This window comes from Manacus candei, unplaced genomic scaffold (assembly GCF_025592945.1).
Source record: "Manacus candei isolate 608988 ecotype Guabito, Panama unplaced genomic scaffold, ASM2559294v1 h1tg000017l, whole genome shotgun sequence".
Lineage (NCBI taxonomy): Eukaryota > Metazoa > Chordata > Aves > Passeriformes > Pipridae > Manacus > Manacus candei.
Window position 1 is genome coordinate 28,571,757 of NW_026138065.1, and position 14,373 is coordinate 28,586,129.

General features: G+C 42.0%; 1 protein-coding gene across 26 annotated transcripts in view; it reads right to left on the minus strand.

The window, feature by feature from the left end:
- The window catches only part of NRXN1 (neurexin 1), a 699,771-nt gene that overhangs the window by 43,649 nt on the left and 641,749 nt on the right, over window positions 1-14,373 (minus strand). For 2 of the 26 annotated variants that reach the window (XM_051783682.1, XM_051783681.1), the window contains exon 1: window positions 10,548-10,648. The exons of the other annotated variants lie outside the window; for them this stretch is intronic. In XM_051783682.1, coding sequence (XP_051639642.1) covers window positions 10,548-10,580 — 33 coding nt within the window. In that variant the 5' untranslated portion in view covers window positions 10,581-10,648. Of the gene's footprint in view, window positions 1-10,547; window positions 10,649-14,373 lie in introns of those variants that run through there. 26 annotated transcript variants of the gene reach the window in all.

Sequence of the window (14,373 nt, forward strand, 5' to 3'; positions counted from 1 at the left end):
ACTTTCTCTCCCCAATGCCTTATGTTAATTGATGGATCTCAAAAGCTACACACAGAAAAGAGTTTCTAATGCATCCAAACATCTTCTAAAGGTTGGCTGAAATACATGTACAGATAAAAGAAACTACTTTTATTTAGCATCATCTTTTCAATTCTCTGACTGAATGGATATCTTGATATTGGAAACTTTGGATCTCAGTTGCTTTTTAAGCTTGATATTCCTCAGGCTTTTCCATGCTCAGGTCTAATAGCAAACTGTCCTCTTCTGCTGCCCGTTTGTTCGCAGGCAGGAAACTTCAATTTTTTGAAATATACCCCATCAAGCAGCTTTGCTACCTTATCAGCACAACAGCACCTGACAAATAAATGCCAGATGTATCATAAGCATCAGCTGAAACAATTCCACCTTGTCCTTACCTTTGTGTTCTCTGGCGAACTTTGGCATCAACCAACTGCAGATTCGGCTACTTACCAGTTCTCCAGGCTGCTTTCACTCCTCCCCAGACTAGCCCAATTCACATCTGTTTATGTTCTTTCCTGTTATGGCTTTAGGAAAACTACAGTCCTTCCTAGGGATAAATACACTACTTTGGGACTTTGCAGATTGCCACAAACTGCTTCACTGTTTAATCCTGCATTTTAGCAAATTTCACTGTGATACAGAGATGGACAGCAAATGTCAAGGAATGTGTGGTGTAATCTACAGGGTCAAAGCCTGCCTGCATCTACCCTCTATTCAGTTCTTGCTGGAACTGAATTTTTAAAAAATGTACAACAAGAAGAAAATAAAACTCCCCTGTTGCCCACTGCCGCCCGAATCTTCTCATTGTGCATCCATCTCACTCTTTGGCAGTGATATTTTGGTATCCTTCTCCTGCCTCAGAATTCCACAAGGATAAACTGTACAGTGTCTCAAGAGATTTGTTTTCTGTTTCTAGAAGGTTAAGATGTCCTAGTCTTCTTAGGCTGTTTTTTGTTTTAAGGGGTTACAGGAGTTTCCAAGACTGGTTTTTCAATCATCAACTCATATAATAGATAATATAATATTCTACAACTTAATTAATCCTTTCTTCCACTACCTCCAATTCACTATTCAGTGTTTACTACGCTCAAGTGCTCTTGAGAATGGTATGAACTGAGAAGTTTGGGGTAGCATGTCTGTCCAAAGAAGATTCTCTGCCTGAAATCAGATTACTCCAATGCATTCTTTTCCCTTTGTATCAGGGCTGAAAGCTCTCTGTGATCATTCTCAAATACATAAGCTCTCCTGCACAGCTGAATCACTGCAGGAAAAATGGGAAAAAAACGTATCAAATATTTTTACAACTCCACCTGAGTATGAAAATACGCACACACATACCCACTGCACAAAAGGGTCTTGTTTTGAAGGAGAAGCTGCCAATTAGCTGTCCCCACAAGGCTAATTTATAACTCTGTGACTTCCACAGCTGTAGCCCACAGCTGCATGCAAGATTCAAAGTACCTGCTGAGGGACGAATCCTTTCAGAGACTTTTCACTTTGTTGTTCTGAATAACCCTTCATCAGTGTTCTGAGCATAAAAGCACGCTGGTGTACGACCTTGGGAAGGGTGTCTTCATGGGCACGACATGCAAAGGCAGGAATCAAAGCCGGCAGGTTTGCGAGACCCTGGTGGCAGGCAGATGTATATATAGAGAGAGCAATGGCTGCTCTGTTTTAAAAATATACTGAAAGAAAGCTCTAGCACCAGGTTCCTGTTCCCTTTATACTGATATGGCTCTAAGAGGGACTACTGCCTGCAAGCTCCTGGCACAATGTGCAGTGCCAGAGGACCAGGCATGGGGCAAGGGCAGGTGCAATGATCCTTAGCTGAATTTTCAGCCAGAAAGAAACAACAGATATAAGAAGCAAGTATTGATCCCAGAAATTGCAGGGGGATGCTGGTTCTGAAATGAGAGTATAACACTCAGTCTACCACTGTAAATGAGGTTAAAACTAAAATGAAGAAGAGACTGCACTAACAAGGGCAGCAGAGCCAGTTACAGGACTCTTATTTTGAGATTTTAATTGGCATGAAATTGATGTTAAGGAGAGTCCCACTGTTTCCCCTGATCTGACCTCTGCAGTGTGAGATAAACAAAACTTCCCTGATAAAGACTACAATCTCAACTCTTAAAATGTATCTGGTACTCAGTAGCCACCTGCTTCCTATAGACAATCTAATAAAATTAGAGATCCTTGGAATGAAGCCAGTGTTTTGCTCCATTCAGCATCCAGACCTGGCTGGTTTCCTCAGATGGAGAGATCGTGGACTGGGCACACACACCACGCTGGCAGCCCGAAATCAGGCCACCAGCACAAGGAAGAGCATCAGCAGTTTGACTGCAGGTGACACCCCTGTACCTTTGCTATCGTAGTGTTTCCTGCTGAAATTCCTCTTTGTTTTTTAGAAACTGAGAGTGCTTGCTGAACAAAGCACCCTTTCCAATATTCCAGAGCCAGAACACCTTACATGGAAATCAGATTCAGCAATTTATGCAGCTACTAACATTTCCAATAGGTCAAAATGAATTTACAAACAAGAAGATAAAAACCCCAGGCTTCTTTTGACTGCTGAGCTGACTAATTGCCACAGTTCTGAGGACCATATTTGGCATCTGTGTCCAACTTACAGGACCACCCTTTGAGGACAGAGACAAACCCAGTGTATATAGAACATGGTAGTTTCCTTAATCCCCACTCCCAATTATTTTGCAAGGGTCACAGGATATTCCTGCCTTTCCTTTCTTCCAAGAATATCCTTCCCCCTCCCAGTTATCAGCACTAATACAATTAAGCATACATCCATGCAAAACTATTCACAAGAGGAAGAAATGTCACCTCCAAATCAACAAACATTCAATAGAGGAAGAAGTCCACCTAAAACCAAAGAAAAAATGAATTGTTGGCTTATTTCAGGTCATATACATACATGCAAAACTCTGAACCAAGAGTAACTCAAATGGCACCTGGAAAATGCAAATATGATTACACTTTTTCTAACATAATTATTAGACAGCCAACTTCAGCATTCAGTATAATTTCAACTCAAGACACAACTCACTGGTCATTCCCAGTGCCCTCTATTAGACAGATGTCCTGTTCTGGGACACTGATACTAGAGGAAAAGCCCAACAGAGAATATTCATTGGAAAGGAAAATTACTTTTTATATCTGGAAATAGTGGCACTAATGTGTTAGTGTAAGACCATGTGAAGAGCAAAGCTCTATGAATTGCATGTGCGTTAGTTCAGCAGTGACTCAAACTTTCTCCAAAATGGTAGAATAGTGGGATTTGTAACTGTTATGTTAAATTTTTGCTTGGATCCTCAAATTCAGTTAAGACCTAGAGATTATCTGGCATATTCATAAATGAATGAGGAACGCAAGTTCCCAGAAATACAAAAAGGAATGGGATTTACTATATTAAAGGTATAAATACAGATAATCTCGCACTTGCAGACTGGTTGGGCAAGGAAGTGGGGCTGAAAAGAACAGGACCATCAGTGCCAAGCCTTTAGCTAAGACAGATGCAGACTCTAGTCAGGCTCTGAATAACATCAGTTTCCATATTGTGAGAACATTGTTTAACTAACATTTTTCACAGCTTCATCTGCTCTTACTCTGGTTATCAACACGGCTAAGGCAACATCTTTCCGTTTTGCTCTCTGTCACTCAGCAGTAGTACAGGCATATGCCATGCACTGATAGTCTCATAAACAACTGAAGCTGCTTATAGTTCATTCAAGGGGAATAATGTTATGTTCCGGAGTCATCCCAATATTTAGTAATCTCAAGATGGTTCTGTCTAATTAATCACAAATAAATGAGAATCTTCTCTTGGAATTGAAATGCATTACAGTTGAGGTAGGTTTCCAATGGGAATCAGTCACTTTCCCACTATATTTTTAGATTATTTACTCAGGTTACTTTCAGTTTTCCTATTTCAAAGTACAGCAATACCTGAAGTTGAAAAGCTGACTTTAATCCTCGAAGTCGTCTGGATACCAGGCTATAAAAAGAATAATACAAAGTCTACTAGAGCAGTCAAGTCAGTCCTGGCACAATGCAAGGCAGGAGCAAGGGTCACGGATCAGCTGCCAGAGCTCCTCATCTTTCAATGGCTGCACACTGGAAGAATGCTCCCACTGTCATAAAAGATGTTGCCCATTCCTGGTTCAGATATATCACCTATACAGCAATGGGGAACAGGTATTACAGACAGTTTGGACACAAGAAAATTGTCTCAGACTTTTTCAGGACTAGGTTACCATCTCAGTCGCCTATTTTAGGCTGCCAGAAAGCAAAGATTAGACAAAGTGACAGATACATTCCTATGGGCTTAAAAGTTGCTATTATTTCCTTTGTAACCGTCTGGTGCACAAAAACAGTGAGATTTGAATGTCAGTCTGTATCCTTTCTGCCTCATGTGTCCTCCCCAGTAACCCTGAAGGAGTATTTTGCAAAGGTCGCCTTTGCAGCCTTTTCAGATGTCTCCGCTATCGCTTTGCTTATGTTATTCCCTATATATGCCCTGTAGACAGGGGAAATATGTAGCAATAGAAATTTGCTGCACAGGTAAAGCCGCAAAGGGAAGAGTCAGGGCTGGTAAAGATGACAATTGTCAGTGTAGCTTACGGAAAGCGTGGTGTCTTTGTTCATGCCTTTAGGTAAAAACGGTGCAACTGGCAATCTAGAACTTAAGCTACAGGCAGAAAGAAAGAAATTATGCTGATTCTCTCTTAGCTATTTCATGCACCCTGACCCTGCAAGAGTTAGTAGAAAGATCTTACTGCCTTTTTAGCCAGTTGGAATAAATTCAATAAATAGGAAGGGGAGTAACATAAAGGATTTCCTGTAAAGTCTCTTCCTAACCACAACTGAACAAGGCAACCATAATCCAACATGCGCTGAACAGACCAGGAGACTCCTGCAGAGATATTCCGCTGGTCCAGGCTGAGTTTAAACTCATTTAAGGGATGCAAACCGTGTTTCTCAGGGCTAAGCTTAAATAAGGATATAGTACCCTAGCATTGTGCCCTGAATGCCTAGGACAGGAGGAGAGTTATTTCTGGCACTGATGCACCATGTGCTGAAATCGGCCACTGATGCTCACGTGGGACGCGGCAGTTCCGCAGACGCAGTTGTTGGCGAGGGCCCGGGGCTGCTCAGGCTGTTCGGTGCAGATGGACATCCTCTATGAAATCACAGGCTACATTTTTTAGCTTGGCTTTGCAAAGCACCGTGAAGCTGGCACGGGCCAGGGGAAGTGAGCTTGCCCAGGCTACGGTGGTTGACGTTGACATCAACCACACTGAACATATTTGCATTTGGCAAGGGATCTTACCGGAAGGGATATTTTTATGGGCCTGCTGTGATTTTGGCTAAGCCATCTCCCACCCCTTCGTCGCTGCTATAAAACATGGCAGAGGTTTGTACTTTGTCCATGTCCTCGGCTTCCCCAACGTTGGTGCATTAATGATACTTAATACCAGTATTGAATATACCTGCATTATATGTAAAATTTTGACTTTTTGTTCACTGTCATATCCCTGTTATTAAGTAATTATAACATCAATGGGGAACTCAAAAATATGCTTTACTCCTAAGGGCCATATGAACTTCTACTATACAACATACTCTAGAAAAATAATGTATATTTGCTCATTTCCTGTGTACTCTCTGGGAACCACCTTTCTTAAAGGTCCTTTGCTCATGCATGATAAAACATAGTCATGCACCTCTTCAGTGCAGTCGTGCCCCAGGTGTACGTTCTGCTTTGAGGGATGTGTAAGAATTAGTAGCAGTCATAGGGTAGAGACACAACTCCAGACTCTAATTACCCTTTTTCTGACACTGAACTTGCTCGCCAACTCTACTAACTTAATCCATTTGGTTAATAGCTCAAATAACCCCATAGAAAAATTTTGAAAGTCCAACAAAACCCCTGAATGACTAAGGTGGAGCAGCATTAAACACCACCACAGAAAAGCAAGTATTTCCCTCAGCCTCCAATATAGAAAAATAAAACAACAGTATACATGGTGGTATAGCTTCACAATGAGAGTGAACTAGCAAGGGAGTTTTGAAATAGATAGGAAAGGGAATAAAAGAAATCAGAAGAACTACAAAAAATGAAAAAAAAAATAGAAAACTTGCGGAAACTTAGGGAAAATAATTTACGTCTTTACTTCATGTCATTTCATTTTTATTGGTTTGCAGCCATACCACAGCCAATTTAGAGAAACCAGTGAACAAGACTCAAACATTATTGTGGCCAAGAAATGCAATTTACTCTGTGCTAAAGTCCACAACTTACTGTATTAATTTCTGGATTTGTGCCAAAAACATATGGCTAGACTCAAACCAGAGTGTTCCAAGGTCCTAGACCTTACAGACTCTCAGCGTGAGCAAGGCCTTACCACCTGAAAACTTCCCAGCTCTTTACTGGCAAGGAATCAGTTCATGAGATGGAATTCAGAATGAATCATTTTGGTGAAAATACCATCTTGCTCATTTCCCACTTAATTCTGACATATTTTTAGCGACAATCATCCAAGAGATAGATAGGTTTAGAAATCAGTTCATATGTCCTTACATACTTGGACTTTATGCTCTCAGACTTCTGCCAAGGATAACATGTCAGTGCCACTGAAGTCAACAACAAAACTTCCACTGACTTTAAGGATGGTAGAATTGCACCCTAAATCCACTGTTTTTGGAAACCCAGACACACTGTTGCACAGGACTAACCGGTGTGTCTACAATGCTCAGATATCCTGAGCATTCCTGATACAGAAGACACTTTCTAATCCCTGATAGTTCCGTTTTTTTTTTTTTTTTGCACACATTTTTTCCCTTCTCTAGTAGAGAAGTGCATTCTCTAGAATTACCATTCCCTAGTAACACAGTCAAATGCATTATTAGAGGGGAAAAGGCTAGTAGCAATCTGGATGTATGGGCACAGAACAATAATTTGACCTCCTTTGCAGCATCCCATCAAAAACTAACCAGCTATTGCATGGGAGCTGCACAGAAACAGTCCCAACAAGTACTTCTGCAGAGGGATTGCAAGGGTTTTGTTGGCTGCAGAAAAGCTGATCACTTAGCTGCTGGAAAAAACAGCTAATTCATAAGAATTAGTAACACGAAACAAATAGAATGACTAAACTTTATAGCAATACACACAACTAAAATAATTATAAAATATTCCAAGCTATTGAAGATGTCAACCAAGACATTATGAAAATCATTCACTGTTCACCAACAAGTTCTGACTGTCAAGCTTCTCCTTGGCTAAGATTGAATATGCTGTTTTCTTCAACTATTTATCTTGAAAGGCTCAGAAGGGCTTTCTTTTGTGTATATACACACAACCCAACCAAGTCATGACACCATCTCTAAAGGTGTGAAGACATAAAGAGCTCTAAGGAGAGGAAACGACTCCCCTAAGCAGTGGCAATGGGGGACTCAAGGCAGAAGGGTGTCAGCAGAGTGGGAAATCCTTTTATGAGGTGGAGCTGCTATAGTTTACATGGCTGTTCCAAACACCGTGATTTTCAGTAGCTGCGAAAAGAGAGGACAGATGAACAGGTAGTGGTCCCAGATCCTAGAGTATATAGTCTATTTGGATTACAGCAGGTTAGACTGTTTTCTCATTTGTGCCACCAAACTATCCTCATCATGGTACTTTTGTTAAATCACCAACCTGGCACAGGAGCACTTTCAGAAGAATGTGATTTTCATTTTGAAACATCTGTATTTTAATCTTTTCTTTGCACTCCTGTTCTCTGGTACTCCATGTGGCTACCTTCCATAATGGCAACACATGAACCTCCTCTGCATTTCTTCCTCATGGCAGGAAAGCCATACTGACAAATCTTAACTTTCTACGTCATCTCAAATGCACAAGGTCAAAAAATAAATCTTCTCGCACTGTGACTGGGTTTTCTTGCTAAATCAGCATTACTCCAAGACATAAAGCACAGCTGAGTTTTTAAACACTGTCCTTAGGCTGTCTGTCTCCTCTGAATTCCTGTTGAATATTGATTTTGGATTTAAAGGTCCAACTGCCCACCTAATCAGGTTGTGTATACAAACTTTGTCTGATTAATGGGTTATTTTAAATGCACAGCTACTTCAAGGACTAAAGAACATGGACAACATGAACTTTCCTTGTCTTGCTTTATGCCACAAGGTTTTAGATCAAACTATACCTTTACAGAAACACAGTCTTGCCCTTCAGGATACAACCACCAACCAGACTTTTCTGTGAATTGCTTTTTCGGACGCATCTAAGGCAATTCTGCTAAGCCTTAGTTATAAGCAATCTTAAAATACCAGAAACATTACTTGGTATTAAACTTGAGACCACATGTTGGTTTTTGAGATATTCATAACTCTAGTAGACCTTATATTAAGCAAATGGAATTCATTTTGTACACGCTTCCTAGATGCATCTCTCCACAGGTGAGCTACCATCTAGGCAGGTTTAATGGACAATTCCTCAGGCTGCCCTGGCAATTACTCCTCTGCTGACCTGGAAGGATCATTAATATTAGGGAGCTGAGATGCAATTCAATTTCCATTCTGACTCAGCCCTAAGCTCCTTCTAAGTGGATGCTGTCAGCTGTGTCAAATTATATATGAAGCCTAGATGATGTGGAGGACTATTAGGAAGAGAGTTGGGAATGGTAAACTCAATTCACAAAGTTTTCAGCCTAAACTTGAGTAGTGGCCTAAGATACCAATAGGCCAGAACCATTTGGCATGGGAAAACTCTAATAGATACTCAAAACATTTTTTTGGGGGGTAAGATGCTATGAGAAGAGCAAAATCAGGTATGGATTAGCTCAGAGCAATAAGAGACGAGCTGCTTACAGAACGGCATGTTCAGTGATTTAAATGCATAACATAAACAACCCCTAAAAGGCTTAATGGCAGAATTCTGAGGAAGCCCAGCTAACAAATGTAAATAGCATTACACAATATACCCAGTACACCACAGATACTGTTTGATCCTTAGCCCCACAACTGCAGCAATAAATAAAAAATAATTAAGATAGCTCAGATCCAGTTCAGCAGGCAACCTTTAGACAATCATGGAAAAGCCCCCCCAAAACCATAACTCCTCTCAACACAATGGCTATAACCTGTAAACCAGGATAAAACTGAACAACTGTCCCCCCCACTTTATTATCCTCTGATTCATTTGAAAGAAAAGAAATGTACCAAAAAACGCTTTTCCCCTTTCTAGCTAATGGGGGGAAATGAGAGGTTTATGTAAAGATGGAAGCTGCTGCTTCCTTGCTTTAAAAGCCCTTTAACCTCTTTTGGCAACCCTCATCCTCACCTTTGCCTTCGCCTACTATCATGATACACCTGTCCCACCTGATGCCAGCTCTGGTGTTGCCAGCAGAATTCCCATGGTGCGTGTAGGCGCGACAGTGCCACGGCATTTTAACTCTTCTTGGGGAGAATAAGGAGCTAAAAAGATCATGAACCTCCCCAGAGGAACTGAGCGCTCCCACAAACACGCATACCTTTCTGCTCGTTTTCAGGTAATATGGAAAGCTTTTTAATCAAAGGTCTTTTAAATTAGATACCTTGGAGCTTTGTTATTTTCAGATAAATAAATAAATAAATAAATGAACAGACCCCCCCCTTGCTCTTCCGTGTTAGAAACAAGCAAATAAACAATCAACCTTTAAAAAATACACAAACACGTTCATTGTCATAAACATGCAGCGATTTACCCTCCCCCGAAAGATTAGAATGAACTCATTTAAAAATGAAACTACTTTGCATTATATATCACCAAATATTAGTCAGTCAGATACAGTCATTCATTTATATGCGATTTTTCTTATCAAAGCATGCATAAAACTCACAGGAATTCCCGTTGTGCAAATGCTCACTGAAAAAAAATCAAATCAAAACAAGTACACACATACGTACACACACACGTACACACATATTCTAAGCCAAGATGAAAAGCATGCATGGTCAGGGTTTAAGCATCATTTAAGCCAAAATAATTGCTAGATTATTAAAAAAGAAAGCAGCCTGGCAATTATTTGAAGCAGGTTTTATTCATGCTTTTATTTGATTCTTCTCGATTTTCCTTTCCTTTAAACAATTTGTAGCAAACATGCTAAAAAAAAAAAAAAGGCTCTATTGTTCAAAAAAAGCAGAAGAGAAAAAAACCAGCAGCATCCATGCTCTGGGTACCAAAGCGTTATTTTCTTGGAGCAGAAAAGAAAAAAAAAAAACAACAACACATTTAAAAGCTTTTCTAGATTTAAAACATATATCGTGCAGAAATTTGATCTTAATATTAATGACATGCAATCTCCAAGGAGACGTATTCTAATTAAAAAAAAAAAAAAGTCATTTTCAGTAAATCGGCATAAATGCCTTTTTTTTTTTTTTTCCTTTCTCCTCCTTGCTGTCAGCCTAAAGGTATCTTAAACCCTGCATGCGGCAGTGCTTCGCCTGTGCGCTGCATCGGCTGTGAGAGAAGAAGCTACCTGAGAGTTTTCACAGTGCCATCTCATATCCATGTCTGCCTGGCTACCCTGCGTGCTTACAGTTGTTTTTTTTTTTTTTTTTTGGTTTTTTTTTTCTTTCCCTTTTTTTTTTTTCCTCCCCTCTCCCTCCTCTCCTTCTTCCTCCCCCCACCCCCACCCCCTCTCCCCCAAAAACCCCTCCCGCCCTTAATTCTTAATGGAAATCCTAGGGAATCTAGTCCATCCTCTGAAATCAATACTGGTGACAGGCGCGCTCCGCGGGACCCGCCGATGATGAATCGCCTGCGCATCCGCACGGCCTATCAGCGCGCGCCGCCGCACAGCCAATGGCCGCGCCCGGAAACCCCCGGAGCCACCGCCCGGGAACCGCACCGGGAGCCGGGAACCGCACCGGGAGCCGGGAACCGCGCCGGGAACCCTCACCGGGGAACCGCACCGGAACCCTCACCCGGGAACCCTCACCCGGGAACGCTCACCCGGGAGCGCTCACCCGGGAACCGCACCCGCACACCGCCCTGCGGGATGGAACGGGCGCTGCCCGCACCCGCGGATCCCCCCGCGCCCCGGGCTGGCGCGGCAAGGGGGGTGGTGGTGGTGGTGGAGGAATGGTTTGTCTCCCGTCATTCCGGCAAAGCAGGCGTGCCACGTCAACCTGGCACCTCGGCAGCGTTATCTTAACGTTTTGAAAAGTCCCAGTAATAAGCCCGGGAGACCCCCGACGAGCAAGTTCACAAGCGCCTCGATGCGGGAGGGCTCGCCGTCGTTTGGGAGCCCCCACCCCACCCCTTCGCCCCACCCCAGCCTGTGCGCTCCCTACGCGACGCGCCCAGCGCCCGCCCGGCGCGGGAAGCGATGGGGAAGATGCTGTGGGAAGATAGCACAGCACGTCTGGGCTGCCATATGGGAGCCCGTGATGAGCGTCTGCTGGCGTTGGCCGGAGCCAGATCGGCCGCCCGGCGATGCACAGGTGCCGCAGCAACCTTGAGCAAGCAACCGCTGAAAACAGGTTCATCAGATCGTGCCAACAAACCCCGCAAAATCCAACCACAACGTCTAGCCACCTTTTAAAACAACACCATTTTACTTTGATTTGTCCCAGGGAGAATTTTTCCCTTTTTTTTTTTTTCTTTAACAGTTTTCATGAATCCCAACAGTTGCAAGTTACTAAGCTCCCACCTTACTCTCCTGTAGGGCTTTTCCAGAAGCCCTCAAAAACAGTTTGAATAATGGATGTCTATGCTGAGGAAAAAGACAAGTGAGAGATGAAAAAGCCAAGTGAAACTAACTTTGCAGTTGCCCTGACAGGAGCTCAGAGATGGTAGGGCTGCCCTGACATGCTGTACCCTCACACATCCATTTCAGTGGCAGTGTGTTACCTGTTTCTAAAGGCATTTTGAACTTGCAACAGCATTTGACAAACAATATGTCTGCATACACCTTCCTGCTAATGGCCAAAGCACATACCAGTAAAGAAAATTTAATACAATGCAATGCCTCGATACACTTCATCATGAAAAAATAAACTGAAATAAGATCTACTCTGTATGAAAAACATCTCCCTCCTCTAAACAGAGCCAGGTTCAACCCCAAGGTATGTGGCTCAGTATATTTGGTAGATTTTCATAGTAGTGCCTAGATTTTTAATATTCAGTTATTAAATTATAAGCATGTGTAACAGGTGTTCCTTTCTCGATGAACTGAAATATAAAAGCCACAAAGCAAAGCTGCTTTGTGGACACAGTGCTCTCTACATATATTCATTTGGCTGCAATTAAGTCACAACTAAGGTAGTTAATGCTGAAAGAAACACTTCATAGCTTGTTAGAAGTGTTGTCACTGTCTGTTAAATGTCTGTCCCTATGAGGTGGCTCTAATTAGAGGAAAGTCATTGCCCTCAGGCTCTTACACCTGCCTTGTGGTGAAATCTGATTCTTGACCCTGCAACTGCAAAACTGCAAGACAATGTGCCAGTGGATGGCGCAGAAAGCGCTTTCCTCACTTGTTCTACACATGGTTTTCTAAGCGTGGGACAGCAAAATCAAAAGGTCTTCTGGAGCTGAACACTATATTTTGATAGCTCTCAGAGTTGTAAATCTCTCAGGATATCCATCCAGAGCAGTTTTTGGCCCTCCAGGGAGCACCCTAGGAATCCCCGGATCTTGACTCTGCACCTATCCCCTCTGTGAAGAGGGGACCATCAGGCAGAGGACACCATCAGGCCATAATTATGTGGTTGCTTATCCAGTGTTTTGTGGGCAACGGTCAAAATTCCAGGTCCTTTTTGCACATCCCATCTCAGGGACCAGGAGAGAGGACAGGAAAGGCAATGCTCATGGCTGGCATCTGTGCTCTGACTGCCCTTCTGGCATCAGCATTGATTTCCGTGGCTTGCCTGACAATCACCCCTGTCGGGGCTGTGTCCTCAATGAAAGGTGTTCATCTGGGGGGCAAAGCAAGTAAGAAAAACACTCCTATTTTCATTAAGAAAATTATCCAAATGAGAATAGTAAGTACCATTTCCAGCGGTTCAAACAATGGGGTCCTTTCACATTCACTAAGACAAACTTTCACAAACCCCAGCATGCGCTTTCCTGAAAGACAGTGCTAAATTATCCACAATATTTTGCTTGAGGTGGTGTTTTTTAGAAGTGTGATTCTCCAACAGCACCATTAACAGTAACGGACTGTCATATGTTCTGTAGGGTGTTATCCAGGGGACTAACTAATGCAGCAGTAGCAGGAATGGTATAAAGATGGATGGCAGATCCCGACTCCTCTCAAATGCTGAGCAGATGTTTGTGAGGATGGAATGCTGTTTGAAAAGCCCTGCCCTGAAGTGCTGAGAGAAATGCTGCAGAGCACAGCTTGCTATGAGCTGTGCTAGGTCAGAAAGGTATATCCTACAGATTCTGGATGTCCAGCAAAAACCAGCTTGCAATGGAATTGCTTCTATTGGAGAAAAACACTCCATCTAGCCAAGTTCAGGGGGTTTTTTGCCTTTCATGGAGATGCAGCTCTATGTGTTCATCATGTGTGGTGTGCTATGGTATATGAAAATACAATAGACGATGTGGTTAGGATAAATTTTACCCAAAGGATGTGAAGACACTGTAAGTGTTATGAGCTTAGTATGGCAAAGCAGTTAGAAATGCACCTGCCTTTACATTTAAGTACTTGTAACTTTGCATTTAAGTAAACTCCTGAGTGCTTTGTTGAATCAAGTCCAAATATACCAAAAAATATCACTAAATGCAAGAAAGCAATAAACCTGAATTTGCTTGAGTACACATTCTCAAGCTGTACATGAGAGTTTTGCTGAAGGTATGCATTTTGCCAAAACTATACAAAATATCACTTAAAAACCTGCTTGTCAATGCAGTGAGGGATATGAAATTAGTTGTATAGCAGATATTTCATAGCTAGGGACAGTGTAGTAAATATCACAAAGACAAATCTATATAGTTACTAAAATGCAGAAACAGCATTATCCTTGAAAAACACACAGACAAAAAATGACATAAACCCCACCATACAAAACCAAGAACAGAAGAAGCCAGACTTGAGATTTGATTTAAATCTAAATATAATACATATTTCATTAACTAGACAGGAACTGTGCAGACATATCATCATTAAAATCCTTGCTATTGCACTGAACAGGCAGTTTTATAAAATTATTGTAATTTATCTAGGAAAAAGATCTACTCAAGAGCAAAAAAACCCTGATTTTTTTTTAATACAATTTTATCAAAAGAATTTGCATCTACAGTTCAGACACAGGCAGAAGCCTTCAGTTCTTACACTTCAACCTAAGGGCAATCACAGG